This window comes from Stegodyphus dumicola, chromosome 5, assembly GCF_044657685.1.
Source record: "Stegodyphus dumicola isolate Sdum_Otavi_A_Nest chromosome 5, ASM4465768v1".
Lineage (NCBI taxonomy): Eukaryota > Metazoa > Arthropoda > Arachnida > Araneae > Eresidae > Stegodyphus > Stegodyphus dumicola.
In genome coordinates, this window is record NC_140772.1 from 183,561,085 (window position 1) to 183,578,440 (window position 17,356).

Consider the following 17,356-nt stretch of genomic DNA (forward strand, 5'->3'; position numbering starts at 1 on the left):
GAGTCAAGTCTTCCATGAGAGGACGGTACAGGAAAAACTGGGTTACAGCTGTGCATCCAGAGACTTTTAAGCTCACGAAGAGAAATCAGAAAGTAAATCTTCAATGGACTCGCAATACAGTGTATAAGTTATTTACAGCAACAGTGCTTCAACTGTTTTGGTTAGGAACACACCAAAGACTTAAGCAAAGATGAGCAAAAGTGCTCGAATGTGGAGAAACCGACCTTTTGAAGGCAGACTGCCCAGTGATGGAAGCAACTGCATTAAAGCAGCAACTGTACGAAAGCAAATGAAAAGTACAAACTCTGCCTAAATGTGAACCATGATGCCAAGGCTATGCCTAACACACAAAAGAAAACTCGAATTATATAACAGAAAAATAAACTATGGATATTTACAAAATAATTTTACTCAATTTCTAGCATTCAAAGAGTGCAGCAAAATAGCTAAATGCAGAACTCATAACAAAAAATGACATTGCCTTAGCATCCATCCAAGAAACGTATGTTTCTAAAAACAAGCTTTCAAACATACCAATGAATATGCGCAGGTATCACAAAGATACAGACCTTAAAGGGCAATTCTCGCCAACAATTCCGGACTATTCCATCTTCGAGGTACTTGCTCAGAATATTTCGCAGTAATCCTAGTGGAAGGAGCTGTGCCGTACATCCTATGCTTATTATATACGGTATTTTTCCCGCCTTCTTAGCGTGCCTTCGGGGTGTAATGGTCTGCATGCTGGGCACGTATTCCAGAGGTTCGTGGTTCGATTCCCGGCGAAGGTGTTGCTCATTTTTCATCTTTCATGCTTCCAAAAAATCCTTATGTCTCTACTGTGGCGCCCGAACTAAAAGGGTGGTGGATGATTATTCTCCACACTCAGGATTTGGCGATTGGGTCCCTAAAACTCCAGTCACCCTTTAAAAGGGGGAGTATATAAGGTATTTCTCCCGCCTTTTTAGCATTCCTTCGTGGTGTAGTGATATGCATGCTGGGCGAGTATTCCATAGGTCCGTGGTTCGATTCTCTGCGAAGGTGTTCCTCATTTTTCATCTTTTCATGCTTCCGAAAAAATCCTAATGTCTCTACAAGTATACTGCCTCCCTTCACTGCCACTGGACATATCCTAAGTCACTTGGACACTATAAATCGAAAGTATGAAAATACTACTTGTATCATCTAGGGTGACCTTAATGCAAAGCATATCCTATGGAGCACTTCTTACACAGACCCAAGGGAATTGCAAATCTGTGACTTTATAACCTCAACAGAGTTCATGATATGCAATGATCCAAGAAGCAGAGCAACATGCGTTGTCAACAGAGGTGAATCATGGGTCAATCTAACCACGATCAAGCCTCAAGGCAACATCACTGTGGAGAACTGGACTGCTATAGATGACATTATGTTGAGCGATCATCGTATAATTTCCTGCGAAATCTCAGAGATCTCTTTACAGGAAAGATGGTACAAGCGTTGGAATTTAGAAAGGACAAACTGGATCGACTTCCGGTTTATGCTGTCTGAGAAGTTCTACCACCCCTGAACCCTTGGACTCAAAAAGTGACACTGACAAATTCAGTGAATATACCTCAAAAGCGATTAGGACCTATGCTAAGTCTAACTCCTGGTGGGCGATGGAACTCACAATTCAAAGAAAGAAATTCAAGCATTGAGAAGGCGGTATCAAAGTGAACTATGGGATAAAGAAAAAAGACAGAAGCAGTTTATAAAGAAGGAAGAAACATTATACAAACGCAATAAGTAGTATACCCCCCACTATATGCGGCAAAAGGATGCCGCCATGACGTAATAGAACAAAGGATGACGCAACGGGGGCGTGGCCTCTGCCATATTGGATCACGTGACTTCCATCCGCCATGTTGGATCACGTGACGTCCGCCCGCCATATTGGATCACGTGGTGTTCCTTTGGAATGACTCATCCTTTTCCCGCCATGCCGTGCGTGCTGAATCGCCGAGGCATTCATTAATTTTATTCGGTAAGTATTTATGAAGGATTTAATTAATTATTATTTAACTTACCTAATTAATTTATTAATCACGTGGTCTTTGGAGAACATCGGCCATTTTGTTTTGTACCGTGATTTATGCTGTCCTTCATGACAGTTTCACAAATTGCGTGGGCCCGAACCCATGATGTCGAGATCTCTAGCTACGCGCTTTAACCACTGAGCCACGCTTTTGTTACCACAGAAGACTAAAAATTCGTACTTAGAAAAAAAAAAAAAGGCAAAGCGTTCAACGAGTTTACCGATCGAAAAGTTTCTTTTAAACGATGAAAGAGCGGTAGAAGACATATATTTTAATTTCTTAATTTTTTTTCGAACATTGATTACCTTCTTTAAGATATTATAAAGATTATTTTATGCTTAATTTTTAATTAATATTTTCAATTTATCAAATGAATTTTTTTTCTTCTAAGTGGGTGATATTATTTTCGAATGGAAGAAATTTTTTAAAATTATTTATTATCTGCAGGGAAAGAGTTAAAATGATATTTTTACATCTCTACTGATTTTCTTGAAGCTATGTTACTGCTGGCGCCATCTAGCGTCCAGAACATCATCTAAAAGTAACAGGATCGTAAAAAAAAATAATATGAAAATGTAATATATTTCCTTTTCACGGGGTACGAACTCGCTACTACCCAATAATTAATAAAAAGGGATTGAGGGGGACCGCATCCAAGTCTTTAAGCGATACCCCACAATTCCTTGGTTGATATGGTTCTTAATTATCTGCATAAGGTTTTTCCGTGCTCCGCCATCTTGGATTTCCTCTATAGCCGCCATTTTGAAGAATTTTCTTGGTGGGTAAATGACGTCACCCTTATCATGTTTGTGCATGATTTGGTTGGGAAATGGCGTCTGCCTTTTCACTCCCTTTGTGTAGACATCCGCGTAGGTGAACGAATACATTTCTGTGGACCAATCAGAAAGCAGAAAAATGATGTCATGCCCTCTTAACCAATCCGCGTATTCAGACAAAGTAAAAAGTTCGGAGCCGAGTTTCAACCGCTGGATTGCCTCCGAAATTCATTACTTGCTAAATTCTAGAAGTTTGTTACCACGCTTTTTGAAAAAACAAGAAATTCTCTTCGTATCTGCGAAAATGGCTTCAAGAAACAGTAAACGTTCTTTGGAACCCTTTTTTGATCAAGTAAGTATTCATATTTAAAATTTATTTTATTTATTTTTATTTTATTTATATATAAAATGTATTAAGGTTATTATGTGTTTAATTTTATTTTTTTAGTGTTTTTTTTTTTTTTTTCTTTGACCACGTGCCTGTAATACTGACACGCAATTAAAATTTTTTGTAGTGTGAGGATTCCGATGTATCTGTAAGAGATTCTAATGATCAAGTAAGCTAAATTTTATTTATGTGTTTTATTTATACGACTTAGATTTTTTTATTATATTTTACCCTGTTTTGTTGAAACACGTGTTTGTAATATTAACGTTTCAAAACAGTTATATCGCTATATTATTTTCAATTGTTCTTTGACCACATGTTTGTAATACTTACATGATTAAAAATACTATTATTTTGTAGTGTGAGGATTTCCATGCGCTTTTAAGAGATTCTGATGATGAGGTAAGCTAGTTTTATTTATTTCCTTCTGTGGCTTATTTTTACAATGTATAGTTTTTTGCCCCACCTAGAAAAAGACTATTCACTATTTTTAATTTATTTAGTGCCTGAGTGAAACATCTCAAATATTCATCGAAAATCCTATTGACGGCATTGAAAATTATTTTAGTGATTCAGGAGATGAAGTACGTAGTTTTTTTTTTTTTTTTTTTCCCCTGTCATTAATTAGAGGACTTTTGGCTCGCCATATATTTTTAGTGTCCCCTTGTCGCAAAGACACTATAGCACTTACACTGCAAACAATCCATGCATTCTCTGCGATTCGAGCTCGTACCCAAGATTGCAGCAGCCAGAATCTGTAACAACTGTACTGATCAGGGTGGCGAAATAAAGAAACATCAGGTCAAATGTTTTCGAGAACTGTTTGTCATAAATAGCAATGAAATTTTTTTTCTGCGGCCAGTAAAGATATCCAGTATGGATTTATTGCTGTAGCCTAGAAACGAAACAAGTGACTGTCACATGTAATCGCTCTCTCTGTACAGGGTGTTCGGAAAATGTTAGCGTGTTGTAGTGGTATATGATAATAAGTGAAAGGTAAAAGCATTCTGCCAGCGTGAATGGTCATTGCCTGTGCCAATTTCGACCGATATCGTTACCCGAAAGTATAGTTAGTCAACATGCACTTTATTTGTAAGTGTGCAGATGGAAAAGTACCAGCTACTCAAAGGAGTTATCCTATGCCTCAAATTATGTATAAATACTGATTCGTTTAATCATAATACAAGCCGTTTTGGCGATATCTGCATTTAAATCTTGGCACTAATTTTCTAGTTGGCGAAAATTTCTTTCAACGAACTTTATTTAATTAATTTATGTCAATCCTGACTTTTTAACTTTTTCTTTAGTGAACAATGACCCGTGCTAAAATTCTTGTAAATTTAAATCTCTTTTGATTAATTGATAATTTTTACAATTTTCAAAAATGGCTTAATTTTTTAAACTGCATTTTAAAAAATAATTAAGATGTAAGAAAAATGTTTAAAGGAATTTTCTAGAAAGGAAGTGCTTTTAAAATTTTTATTCATTTGCGAACACAACTAGGCATTTGCGATCATGAGTCATATCAAAGATTTAGAATTTGAATTTTAAATCGTGTCAGTATGCGTGAAAACGGGATTTTAAACAATCCAGATGTCGCAGTTAATCGAATATTTTTATGTTTGTGATTTTAGTGATTTAATTATCAATAGAGCCTTTATTCGAGTACCACTTAAAATTATGCAAAAGTAATAACAAATATCCATGCCTTCTTTGGGATTTGAGCTCGTACCAAAGACTACAGCAGTCAAAATCTGTAACCACTGTATCGATCAGGGCGGCGAAGTGAAGAAACATCAGGTCGAATGTTATAATAAAATTCTTCAGTGAATATACCCACATCTCATAGCAATCATGACTCTAAGCTGACTATGTGTGAAGGTGACCAGCATTTCTCGGAATAATTAAAAAGAAAACTTGCAATCCGGAAATTTCAGATTAACAATTCAAAAAGAGCTTAACCGTTAAAAATATGTTTAATTAAAAAATTCAGAACGGTAATTAAATCATACAAATGCTTCTTTGGTTCTCTTCTTAACTAAAAAAAAAAATCTAATGTTTCAGCTTATACAACTAAAATGTTACTGTGGTTAAATGAAATTAAGTCAAAAAGAATTTCTATTTTAAAAGTTTCATCTTTTTTCTATATTTCTGTTCTGAGCGTAGAATAGTATGAAGAGAAAAATGTCAAAATATTAGAAAAATATGCATTTGAACAAAATTAGAAGTATGTAAAGGAAAATTTGCGATGTATATGTGTAGTGTCTTCTTAGCTTGGAAATAATTACTCCAGGATTATAGACTCGCACATTTATTTTTAGACGATGAATACAATTAAGGTTAATTAAAGAAATGCACATAAAAGCTTTATATACGTTGAAGCATATACAGAAAGCTGAGCGTCTGCTCGTGCTATTAAATTACGGGCGGAAACTGTATCTACTAGCTTGTAAACTTGTATGGTACCCTGAAGCCAAACAACATATACGTAAAGAAGGAAAGCTTCCATAGGCAAAGTAAAGCAGTTTGACTACTTCGCTACTAAAATCGTGGATGGACAAAGTCTCGGGGCCAAGTCGGCAGGTGTACAGAAAATTCAGGAATACGATATGAAACCAAAGAACTTATAGGATTCTTTCTTTGACAATTTTGTGACTCAAAATAAATAATATATTAATTAATCTACTTGCGTAAATCAATCCGTGCACATCCTTCTATTGACCGTGTTTTTGCAATAGGATGGCCTGACTTAACAATATCCAATCAATCCTTAGCACCATATATTCAAGAATGGACAGTCTCTGATGAATATACTCTTTCAGGTCATAAATATATAACCTTCCAAATCGCACAAGTTTCATTTACTGTAATTATCAAAAGATATAAGTTGCTTGGCAAGAAAATTCAAATACGTAATAAATACGGCGCTAAACCAATTAACCAAATGGTAAAGGTGTGGTGCCCGTCTTCCCCGTTCCTAATCCTTTGATCTTGGAGTCCGTAGTAGATGATCACTAGTCTCCGGCAATGCATTAACTATCTCTCTCATCCTCTTATGTACTTCTCCATCCATCCTTTCCTCATTTTCGGGAAGTGGTAGTCTGTTATGCATCCCACCGTCATGAGAGATGTAAATGTTCTGTCTCCTTTCTTTATGAAGCACATTTGCAACGGCAAGAGACTGTTCCTTTGGTAATGCTACGTCTCGAAAAGGAAAGCAGGTGAGTTCTTTTCCCAGAACCTATTCCAGTTATTGGATTTTTCAGCTCATATATTGCAGTAGTATACCCCCCACTATATGCGGCAAAAGGATGCCGCCATGACGTAATAGAACAAAGGATGACGCAACGGGGGCGTGGCCTCTGCCATATTGGATCACGTGACTTCCATCCGCCATGTTGGATCACGTGACGTCCGCCCGCCATATTGGATCACGTGGTGTTCCTTTGGAATGACTCATCCTTTTCCCGCCATGCCGTGCGTGCTGAATCGCCGAGGCATTCATTAATTTTATTCGGTAAGTATTTATGAAGGATTTAATTAATTATTATTTAACTTACCTAATTAATTTATTAATCACGTGGTCTTTGGAGAACATCGGCCATTTTGTTTTGTACCGTGATTTATGCTGCCCTTCATGACAGTTTCACAAATTGCGTGGGCCCGAACCCATGATGTCGAGATCTCTAGCTACGCGCTTTAACCACTGAGCCACGCTTTTGTTACCACAGAAGACTAAAAATTCGTACTTAGAAAAAAAAAAAAAGGCAAAGCGTTCAACGAGTTTACCGATCGAAAAGTTTCTTTTAAACGATGAAAGAGCGGTAGAAGACATATATTTTAATTTCTTAATTTTTTTTCGAACATTGATTACCTTCTTTAAGATATTATAAAGATTATTTTATGCTTAATTTTTAATTAATATTTTCAATTTATCAAATGAATTTTTTTTCTTCTAAGTGGGTGATATTATTTTCGAATGGAAGAAATTTTTTAAAATTATTTATTATCTGCAGGGAAAGAGTTAAAATGATATTTTTACATCTCTACTGATTTTCTTGAAGCTATGTTACTGCTGGCGCCATCTAGCGTCCAGAACATCATCTAAAAGTAACAGGATCGTAAAAAAAAATAATATGAAAATGTAATATATTTCCTTTTCACGGGGTACGAACTCGCTACTACCCAATAATTAATAAAAAGGGATTGAGGGGGACCGCATCCAAGTCTTTAAGCGATACCCCACAATTCCTTGGTTGATATGGTTCTTAATTATCTGCATAAGGTTTTTCCGTGCTCCGCCATCTTGGATTTCCTCTATAGCCGCCATTTTGAAGAATTTTCTTGGTGGGTAAATGACGTCACCCTTATCATGTTTGTGCATGATTTGGTTGGGAAATGGCGTCTGCCTTTTCACTCCCTTTGTGTAGACATCCGCGTAGGTGAACGAATACATTTCTGTGGACCAATCAGAAAGCAGAAAAATGATGTCATGCCCTCTTAACCAATCCGCGTATTCAGACAAAGTAAAAAGTTCGGAGCCGAGTTTCAACCGCTGGATTGCCTCCGAAATTCATTACTTGCTAAATTCTAGAAGTTTGTTACCACGCTTTTTGAAAAAACAAGAAATTCTCTTCGTATCTGCGAAAATGGCTTCAAGAAACAGTAAACGTTCTTTGGAACCCTTTTTTGATCAAGTAAGTATTCATATTTAAAATTTATTTTATTTATTTTTATTTTATTTATATATAAAATGTATTAAGGTTATTATGTGTTTAATTTTATTTTTTTAGTGTTTTTTTTTTTTTTTTCTTTGACCACGTGCCTGTAATACTGACACGCAATTAAAATTTTTTGTAGTGTGAGGATTCCGATGTATCTGTAAGAGATTCTAATGATCAAGTAAGCTAAATTTTATTTATGTGTTTTATTTATACGACTTAGATTTTTTTATTATATTTTACCCTGTTTTGTTGAAACACGTGTTTGTAATATTAACGTTTCAAAACAGTTATATCGCTATATTATTTTCAATTGTTCTTTGACCACATGTTTGTAATACTTACATGATTAAAAATACTATTATTTTGTAGTGTGAGGATTTCCATGCGCTTTTAAGAGATTCTGATGATGAGGTAAGCTAGTTTTATTTATTTCCTTCTGTGGCTTATTTTTACAATGTATAGTTTTTTGCCCCACCTAGAAAAAGACTATTCACTATTTTTAATTTATTTAGTGCCTGAGTGAAACATCTCAAATATTCATCGAAAATCCTATTGACGGCATTGAAAATTATTTTAGTGATTCAGGAGATGAAGTACGTAGTTTTTTTTTTTTTTTTTTTCCCCTGTCATTAATTTTTTTTGTATTTTTTTTATATAAGCTGAACCTAAATTTCTTTAAACACAACTGTTACTTTTCTTTAGCTCTTAAGTGAAACTTCGCAGATATTTTTGGAGAATCCTTTGGTTTTGCCTCTTTACTATCAAGTAGGCTCGGGATATGAGGTAATATCAGTTTTTAATATATATATAAATATATATGAGAATTATTTTTTTCTATGTTTTTTATGTTTTTCTATGTTTGTTATGTTTTTCATATCACTGTGATGTCTATACATCTTTTAGACTCAACCTTCTGCTCCATCTAAAGGACCTGCATATGTGGAACATGACATTTCAGTAAATGTGAGTTTTTCTCCTGTTTTAGGGCTTATGGTGTGTTTGCGTGTGTGCTTATTTTCATTTACACTGAATTATGTTCTTTTCTTTCCAGATGGAAAATGCTATTATACTCAAAGAGAAGGCACGGCGTCGTAACCGAAAGTATCAAGGCGAGGAAATAACCTTCCAGGCACGTGTTGATATGAATCGTCTGCCTCAAAATATTCGCAACAGGCCTCTTCTAGCCGTAACTGAATCTGTTAGACAGCTGTTTGAAATATTAATTCAACGGTCAACAGAAAATCTAAGGCCGACAGATTGGATACGAATGTGTATCCAAGCCGATGGATTGGATAAACCCATGTCTACGAAAATTATTGCCGTATCTTCCATGACGGTGGAGACCGTATTATCGGTTATTATGAAAGTTCTGCAGTCAAAAGATGAAATTCGGCTGGATTCAGGCTTCCTAGTAGATGTGATCACGATTCGCAGGGATATCGGTGCAGGTAGAGCAAAGATAATCAACATTCAAGTAGATCGTCTTAAAAAACGCTCTGTCCTTTCCATCCCGTCAGATGATGAAGGGTTGTGTTGCGCAAAAGCAATCGTATATGGCCCTAGCTTATCTTGAGCAAGACAAGTCAGCGCTTAATTCTCTACGGGATCGGAGACGATCTGTTCTAATGCTACGAGCTCAAGAATTACACAAGTGTGCTGGAGTTCCTCTTGGTCCTTGTACATACACTGAAATCTGCACATTTGAAAATCATCTAAATATACAAATCGTAGTAATAAGCAGTGAAAATTTAAATAAAGTAAGCCAAAGATTTTAAACAAAAAAAAAATTAATTAAATTGAAAAAAAAATGTAAAATGAAATTATATTTATAAACTGTTTATTTCTAGGTCTCGTATAAAGGAAGATATCGAACTCGTCGCATTAATTTGTGGCAACACAATGGCCATTTTGATGTCATTACAAATTTACACGGTTTTTATGGTTCGAAAAACTATTGCGAAAATTGTGAAAAGCCATATGACCGTCCAGAAGATCACAGGTGTGACAATATGTGCCATGTCTGCCTAAGATTTCAATGCGTTCCAGCATTGCCTAAAAGATGTAAAGATTGTGATCGCCTCTGTCAATCTGAGGACTGCTTTGCAGCGCATAAAGCCGTCACAGGTAGACAAGAGCATTCAGTATGCGATAGGGTAAGTATTACTCAACTAGGGGAAAAAAAAAGTTTTTAATACTTACATTTTTAAAACGTTTTTTTTTTTCTAAATATATTTTTAAAAAAATCTTTGTTCTACTTTTTTTTTCCTAATTACAGATGTATCAGTGCAGACAATGCTCAAAAATTATCATGCGACGGCAGTGTCCTAAAATTTTACATCGTTGCGGGACTATGAAATGCCCTTCGTGTAAAGAGTATGTTATAGCGTCAGAACATCATTGTTTCTTACAACTCATTTCTGCGAAAAGTCCATCCGATAAATTAATTTTCTTTGATTTCGAAACTGACCAATCATCAGGGGAACACATCGTAAACTTTGCTGTAGCGCAGTACAAAGATGGCCAAGAGAAAATATTTAAAGGATACGAAGCATGTCATGTCAGCTCTTGGCTGTTTACAACAGTGCACAAAAATTACACTGTTATTGCACACAATATGAAGGGGTAAATGTATTCTTATTATTTTTAATCTGCATATATATATTATAGGGCTATTGTTTTAAATATAATACATTTTTTAAAATATAATAATTTTTTTTTTCTTTACAGATTTGACGGTCAGTTTATAATGGCATGGCTTTTAGAACAGGGTACGGCACCTGAAGTAATCCCTAATGGCTCTAAAGTGATGGTAATCACCCATACCGCCCTCAACATAAAACTTATTGATTCTTTTAATTTCCTGCCGATGGCTCTCTCAAAGCTGCCTGCTTGTTTCGGCCTTACAGAACTAAAAAAAGGATATTTTCCGCACCTTTTCAACAAGAAAGAAAATCAAAATTATGTGGGATTTTTACCTGAGCCTAAGTACTACAATCCTGATTGTATGACTAGTGCGGTGCGAACCTCCTTTTTGGAATGGCATAAAGAACACGAGAAGGATATATTTGATTTCCAAGAAGAAATTCTCGCGTATTGCCGGTTTGTATCAACAATCTATTTCTAATCCTTCATTATGATCCGTCTTTTAGGTGTATTTTTTTTGGTACCATGTTTTATTTATTTATTTACTCTTTTCGTTTTCAGATCAGATGTTGATATCCTTCGTAGATGTTGCGTTGAATTTAGAAATCAGTTTTTAGAAATTACAGGAGTAGACCCCTTTTGGTATTTTACAAACCTTTTCTTTTACATGGTTTTGTCATTTTGTAACAACGTATTGTATACGTGCATGTATACTTTATGTATATATGATTTACACTTTTCTTGTCCGTTTTATTTTCAGTTACATAACCATTGCATCAGCGTGTATGGCGGTTTACAGATCCCGACACATAATACCTAATACCATCGCAATGATACCTGTAGGAGGTTATATCAATCGCACGAATCATAGTCCTGACTGTATTCGTTGGCTTGATTTTATTGCCCAAAAAGAGAGCATTGAAATCGAACACGCTTTGAACGGAAAAGGAGAAAGACGATTGGATGGTATATCTGTAGACGGATATTGCAAAGAAACAAATACTGTTTATCAATACTACGTAAGAGTTCAATATTTATTTATTTATAAATATATTATTTAATTTATTTATTTATTGGTATTATACGAAAAAATTTTTAACTATCGCAGGGATGTTTCTTTCACGGTTGCTCCACCTGTTTTGACGGAGATGCACTCCACCCCATAACAAAATTACCCATGTCGACATTGCGACAACAAACGGTAGACAAGACTTACCAGCTACGTGATCGAGGGTATAATGTAATTGAAATGTGGGAGCATGAGTTTGAGATGAAAAAGAAAACAGATGAAAAAGTAAAATATTTTCTTCTAAGTCACGAGCTTCAGGATCGATTGAATCCTAAAGATGCTTTCTTCGGCGGGCGGACAAATGCCATTCAGCTGTATTATGAGGGTGATGCAAAGTATGTGGATTTCACTTCACTGTATCCATGGGTAAATACTTTTTTTTCTGTGTTTTGGCATAAAATAATCTTATTAAACGCGCATGTCTTATTTAAAAAGAAAATCGCTTTTCCGATTATTCATATTTTTTCAATTTTTCCTAGGTCAATAAATACTGTTTGTACCCCGTCGGACACCCTAATATTATTACTGAAAATTTTGATGCCTTGGAAAACTATTTCGGTATTATAAAGTGCCGAATACTGCCTCCTCGAGGTTTATACCTCCCCGTATTACCGTACAGAGCACAAAATAAACTGATGTTTCCCCTCTGCAAGACTTGTGCTGAATTAATGTATCAAGGCATTTGCCAGCACTCAGATGATGAGAGAGCCATCATTGGCACATGGGTGACTGAAGAAGTCAAATTAGCAGTGAAAAACGGTTACTGTATAACAAAGGTAAGTATTTTGGGTAATTATTAGTATTATTGAATGTGTTATAAATGTCACAGCATGTATTTTTATTGTATATTATTATATTCATATTCCCACTATCTTTTTTTTTTTTTTTTTTTTTTTTCAGATTTATGAAGTGTACCATTTTTCTCAATTTACGGATACTCTATTTCAATCTTATATCAACTTGTTTTTAAAAATAAAACAAGAAAGCAGCGGCTGGCCAGCCGATTGTGTAAGCTCGACCGAACGAAAACGCTACATTGAAGCCTATTTTGAGCGAGAGGGTGTGCAGCTTGATGAATTTAATATTAAGAAGAATCCTGGAAGACGGCAAGTAGCCAAATTGGCTTTGAACAGCTTCTGGGGGCGGTAAATAATTATTATAATGTTTTTAATAGAAAGAGTTGTTTCACATCTTTATATCATTTATTATTTCTTAAAAAAAATGCTCATTCTTTTCTTATATATTTTTTTTCTTTAAAGATGGGGAATGAACCTGAACAAGATACGTTTGACTTATGTTCATACATTACCTGATTTCAATAAATTATTAGCAGATCCAACAAAAAATGTAAGTTTTGTAATTTTATTTTCTAATGTAAATTAAGATGTATATTTTTAAATGATTAATCTTGCAACCTCCTAACTTTTCCTCCAGATCAAAGACTTATATTTTCCGACTCCTGAAGTAGCTGCTGTGCAATGGGACTATAAACATTATTTTGTTCCACAGGACACATCCACAAATGTGTTCTTGGCAGCTTTTACTACTGCATGGGCACGGTTAAAGCTTTACAGTGAAATGGAGAAGTTGGGCCGTGCTGTGTTGTATCATGACACGGATTCAATTATATACGCAAGCGATTTTACCAACGATCCGCCTCTTGGTAATTTTTTGGGGGATTTTACAGATGAACTCAATGGAGATACTATTACTACATTTGTCTCTGGTGAGCTTCATTTTTATTTTTATTTTTTATTAGGTTGATCTTTTATTCTTGTAGTTTCTGTAGCATATTTTTCCCCCATTCAGGAGGCCCTAAAAATTACGCTTATGTAACAGCCCGAGGAATGCGAACCATTCATTTGAATTGTCATTACATGATACTGTTCAAAAATCCTAGAGATAAATGTCAAGTCGTACATTTGGTAAGGCAGATGTTCCCCGGGAAAACAAAGGCTTTTCAGGAAGTCTTCCAGGATGCAACTTCAAACCCTTACAGTTATTTACTAATAGATTTAAGACCAGAAACCCAAGAAATGTTAAGGTTACGTACAGGCATTTTCCCTTCAGATAAGCATTTTGTTTATGAACTCCGTTAGTTGCTGTTGCACTCAAAAAGTTTTCTCCTTCAGTGATTTAATTTGTAGGTTTTTTAAAATTTAAAACTCTCTTTTACATTGTAAAAAAATAAAATTTGCCACACCGAATTTTTTTTTTTTTTTTTTTTTTTTTGAAAATTAGATTATTTAAAAAATGTCCTAAAATATAAGATCTGCACAAAAAGCGGTTGCTTATGCGACCTTTATAAAAGAGAAGGAATTGTTAAAGTACCAATCATTTGAGGTCCAGATGTCGAGCCTGGAACATCTTAAACTCCTAGGCAAAAGTAAAGTAAAAAAAAACTCTTCTAAGAAAATGTCCCAATAGTGTTATTAAAAGTGTATGTGAATGTGCTTTAAATGTATTACAGGGTAACGTTCCTTTGTCTAAAAGACAGAAACGTAAACTGGCCGTATATAAACGGACTTTGCGTACATTAGGTGATAAAAAGATACCCTTATTTAAAAAACGGAGACTATTGGTACAAAAAGGTGATGGATTTCTTTCGTTGCTCATTCCTGCCGCAGTTTCTGTACTGAGCATATTAATTAATGGAGTTCGCTTGTAAATTTATCCTTGTACCCTCGGATCGAGAATTAGAATTTGCTGAAAACCATTTATCAGATTTAGATCAGCAAATGAGCACCATTTTAAACGAGAAGTTATCCGAAGATGAAAAAGCCAAGCAATACCTTCAAATACTTCAAAAATATGTAACATTTCCCCAATTAAAATCAGAAACACAAGAAAGTGTTCAGCTTAGCAAAGAAGAAGAGAAAAAGTTTACCATGGAAGAAGAAATTGTGAATTCCGCTCCAGTGAAATTTAAGAACATTGCCAAAAGAATTATAGACTTTTTAAAACTTCACAATGATATTATTACATGGACTCCATCTAAAGAATTAATCATGAACCAAGTTAAAATTAATAATTCTAATGTTCAAGACTTGGTGAATTATTTGTTAAGAAATCAACAGACCAAGCCTGTAGGTTATGAAGAGTTTAAAAAATTCTTAGATGTTGTAGATTTTCCCAGGGAGTTTGTAAAAAACAAGTATCTGTTTACAATGTATGCTAAACCTAAATGTGTAAAAAAGAAAAGAAAATTGTATTCAACTTCTTGGATAAAATATTAAATAAAAAGAAAGATATTAGTTAAATTTGGTGTGTTTTTATGTGTGAAAAAATATTTTTTAATTTCAGGTTGAAAAAAAAATGATCCAGATTTTTTTTTAAAGGTAAGTTTTTTTTCCTTAAAAAATGTGCAGATGTCATGAGTAAAATAAATCTTTTTTTTTTTTTTTTTTCCAGTAATTTACAATGGAAAATAATTTTTAAGCTTAAATGAAACCTTTAAAATTTATTCTATAACTAAAAGGTAAAAGAAAAGTTATTTAAGAAAATTGTAAATTGCACTTTATTAATAAGAAAGACAAAACTAAAATTCCAAGCAAATTAATATTTTATTTCTTAAAAATCATTTTTACACCATACCTTTTCTTCACAAAATGAAATACATGAAAATCGCTATTTCTTACAGAAAGATTAGATACAATTGATTCCAAACATAATCCTTGACATCGTTTTAACAAATAATAAGTACAATATTGTCCACAAACATTTGATGTTACACTCTGAAGAGAAACTTGATTCCATGTCACACAGTTAAACTTGCTAGTAAATTTTGCTATGTCATCACCATAAGTCATGGGAGGAAGTCCATAAGAATCGAAAAATTCTAAAGTCTGATTATTTTCAATGAAGAAAGCCAGCCAGTGCGTCCCTTTCTCGTTGTGTTTATCAGTGTTGACTACAATAGCTGCTGGGAAACGATGAACATCTGGGATTTTATCTGAAGGGAAAACTCCAGTGTAGTACTTTGCTGTCCATTTGTCATGAGAGAGTATTCTATGAATTTCTGAAGAATTCATTAGTTACCAAAATCGTAGATAATATTTCTAGATTTATTGATTTCTATTAAGTTTTCAAATTCTGCATAGACTATTAACGATGTTGTTATTGGCAGAGGGAAACCGAATTTTACCTCCAGTCTCAAATTACTATGACGGACTAAATTCAAGTGAGAACCATCACACAAGTCAGGTGATAGATCGAAAAGAAATAAGCAGTATCCTTCTGGATACTCTGATCTCGAAAGATACAATCCTCGGTTTTCTGCATTGGCAAATAAATTCTGATAAGCACGAATAAAGGTTTTATTCATGAAATCAGGTTGAAGAGGATTGTGAGGCATAGGTTGCCCATCTACGTAAATGCCAATAAAATTGATATGATTGTGCTTAAATTCGAAGGGAGATTTTTTATAGTTTCCGTTGAAAGCATCATTATCGACACAAGCAACAATTAAGCGTTTAGGCATCTGGCCCGTAAAAATACTATCTTGAACAAAACTCATATTTCCTGATGGAATGGAATACACTTTGCAAAGCACTCGGTTGATAGGATATTTCGCTGTCGCTTTTTCTAAACTTTTTGCATGCCCTAAAATTACACCTGGACTGACTCGAACTTTGCGTACAAATAATGAGGCATGTTCCAATGACACTTTAAAATTCCCCTCCCCCAGTAAACAAAATTCCGGTTTGCTGCGGATAAGTTTAATTTTCATATCGACCATGTTCAACAAAAGTCTTTCTTGATGAAACATATCTAGATGTAGCCGTCCAATCCTATCCACTGTAGCACTAAGTTTAAATTCTTCTGCTCTTTTATTGAATCCCTCATTAGGTTGCTTATCCGCAGTATCAAAAACATTCATACGGCCTGCTGTATCTTTAAAATATAATTCTGATGATAATTGAGAAGTTTTCGTATCAAAACCATGATTAAGTAATTTTTCTATGATGGCTCTGTAAGGGTACGTGTTATTGCTGGAGGAAATAAGTCTTTCATTTAAGCTTATATCATCTTGAGAAAAGAGGGAGTGCAGAAACAAATTCACGGGTCCCACTTTATCATCTTTTCCGAGAGAGCCGCCATTGCTTTTCAAAATTTTAACTTTGACGTATAACTGAGTTTGAGATAAATCCAAATAGTCATCGCCACTACCCGCGACATTGAATTCGACAGGACTTCCATCCGACACATTCGCAAGGGGATGAAATTCTATCCATTGTCCTCTTTCTATAACTGTTTGGGTTGGAGGTAATGTAAATAAATCGAGTTCAGATTTGGCGCATTCTGGAGAATCTTTTAAGAGGAAAGCCATTATGAGTTGAAAATGTCACGTCTTTGCACTTTCCTGGCTTTAGACGAAATGAAGCGTTTGGGAGATTTGCGTTTCCTTTTAAACTTTCCGTGACCAATCATCTCATCTGCTTTTTGAACTGCTTTCCTTGCTAATTTTTTTCCACTTTCTTTAGATCTGGTTTTAAAGGCTGATTTAAAATTTTCTCCTGATATCACATCGTTTGCAATTTGCGTTCCTGCACGTAGAGCTTCTTTTCCAACAGTTTTTGCTCCCTTAATTAAAAATGGCATGGCACTACGGAAAAGTTTCGCAAAAAATCCACCTATTCCGTATCCTTTCTGTAAAACCATTCCCTGATAATACGGCAGACCTTTTCCAGTTTGTCCCA

The 17,356-nt window shown here is 34.8% G+C and overlaps 4 protein-coding genes across 4 annotated transcripts; 3 read left to right on the top strand and 1 right to left on the bottom strand.

The window, feature by feature from the left end:
• Window positions 1–2,201: 2,201 nt before the first annotated feature.
• On the top strand, window positions 2,202–3,982 carry LOC146997360 (uncharacterized). The gene is made up of 4 exons (XM_085817852.1): window positions 2,202–3,185; window positions 3,349–3,390; window positions 3,582–3,623; window positions 3,725–3,982. Exons 1-4 carry the CDS (start codon window positions 2,973–2,975, stop codon window positions 3,980–3,982), a joined length of 555 nt encoding a protein of 184 aa, XP_085673978.1. The 5' UTR covers window positions 2,202–2,972.
• Window positions 3,983–5,280: 1,298 nt separating this feature from the next.
• Window positions 5,281–9,178, top strand: LOC146997361 (uncharacterized). The gene is made up of 6 exons (XM_085817446.1): window positions 5,281–7,918; window positions 8,082–8,123; window positions 8,315–8,356; window positions 8,458–8,538; window positions 8,648–8,728; window positions 8,849–9,178. Exons 1-6 carry the CDS (start codon window positions 7,706–7,708, stop codon window positions 9,038–9,040), a joined length of 651 nt encoding a protein of 216 aa, XP_085673572.1. The 5' UTR covers window positions 5,281–7,705; the 3' UTR covers window positions 9,041–9,178.
• A 341-nt stretch (window positions 9,179–9,519) lies between these two features.
• Window positions 9,520–14,917, top strand: LOC118192299 (uncharacterized). The gene is made up of 10 exons (XM_085817445.1): window positions 9,520–9,702; window positions 9,793–10,567; window positions 10,673–11,230; window positions 11,349–11,607; window positions 11,697–12,023; window positions 12,137–12,433; window positions 12,558–12,802; window positions 12,917–13,004; window positions 13,092–13,383; window positions 13,467–14,917. The coding sequence occupies exons 3-10, from the start codon at window positions 11,079–11,081 to the stop codon at window positions 13,754–13,756; spliced, it is 1,950 nt and encodes a 649-aa protein (XP_085673571.1). The 5' UTR covers window positions 9,520–9,702; window positions 9,793–10,567; window positions 10,673–11,078; the 3' UTR covers window positions 13,757–14,917.
• A 770-nt stretch (window positions 14,918–15,687) lies between these two features.
• LOC118181238 (uncharacterized protein F54H12.2-like) lies at window positions 15,688–16,986 on the bottom strand. Its single transcript, XM_035350332.2, has one exon. The coding sequence runs from the start codon at window positions 16,984–16,986 to the stop codon at window positions 15,688–15,690; it is 1,299 nt and encodes a 432-aa protein (XP_035206223.2).
• Between the last annotated feature and the right edge of the window lie 370 nt (window positions 16,987–17,356).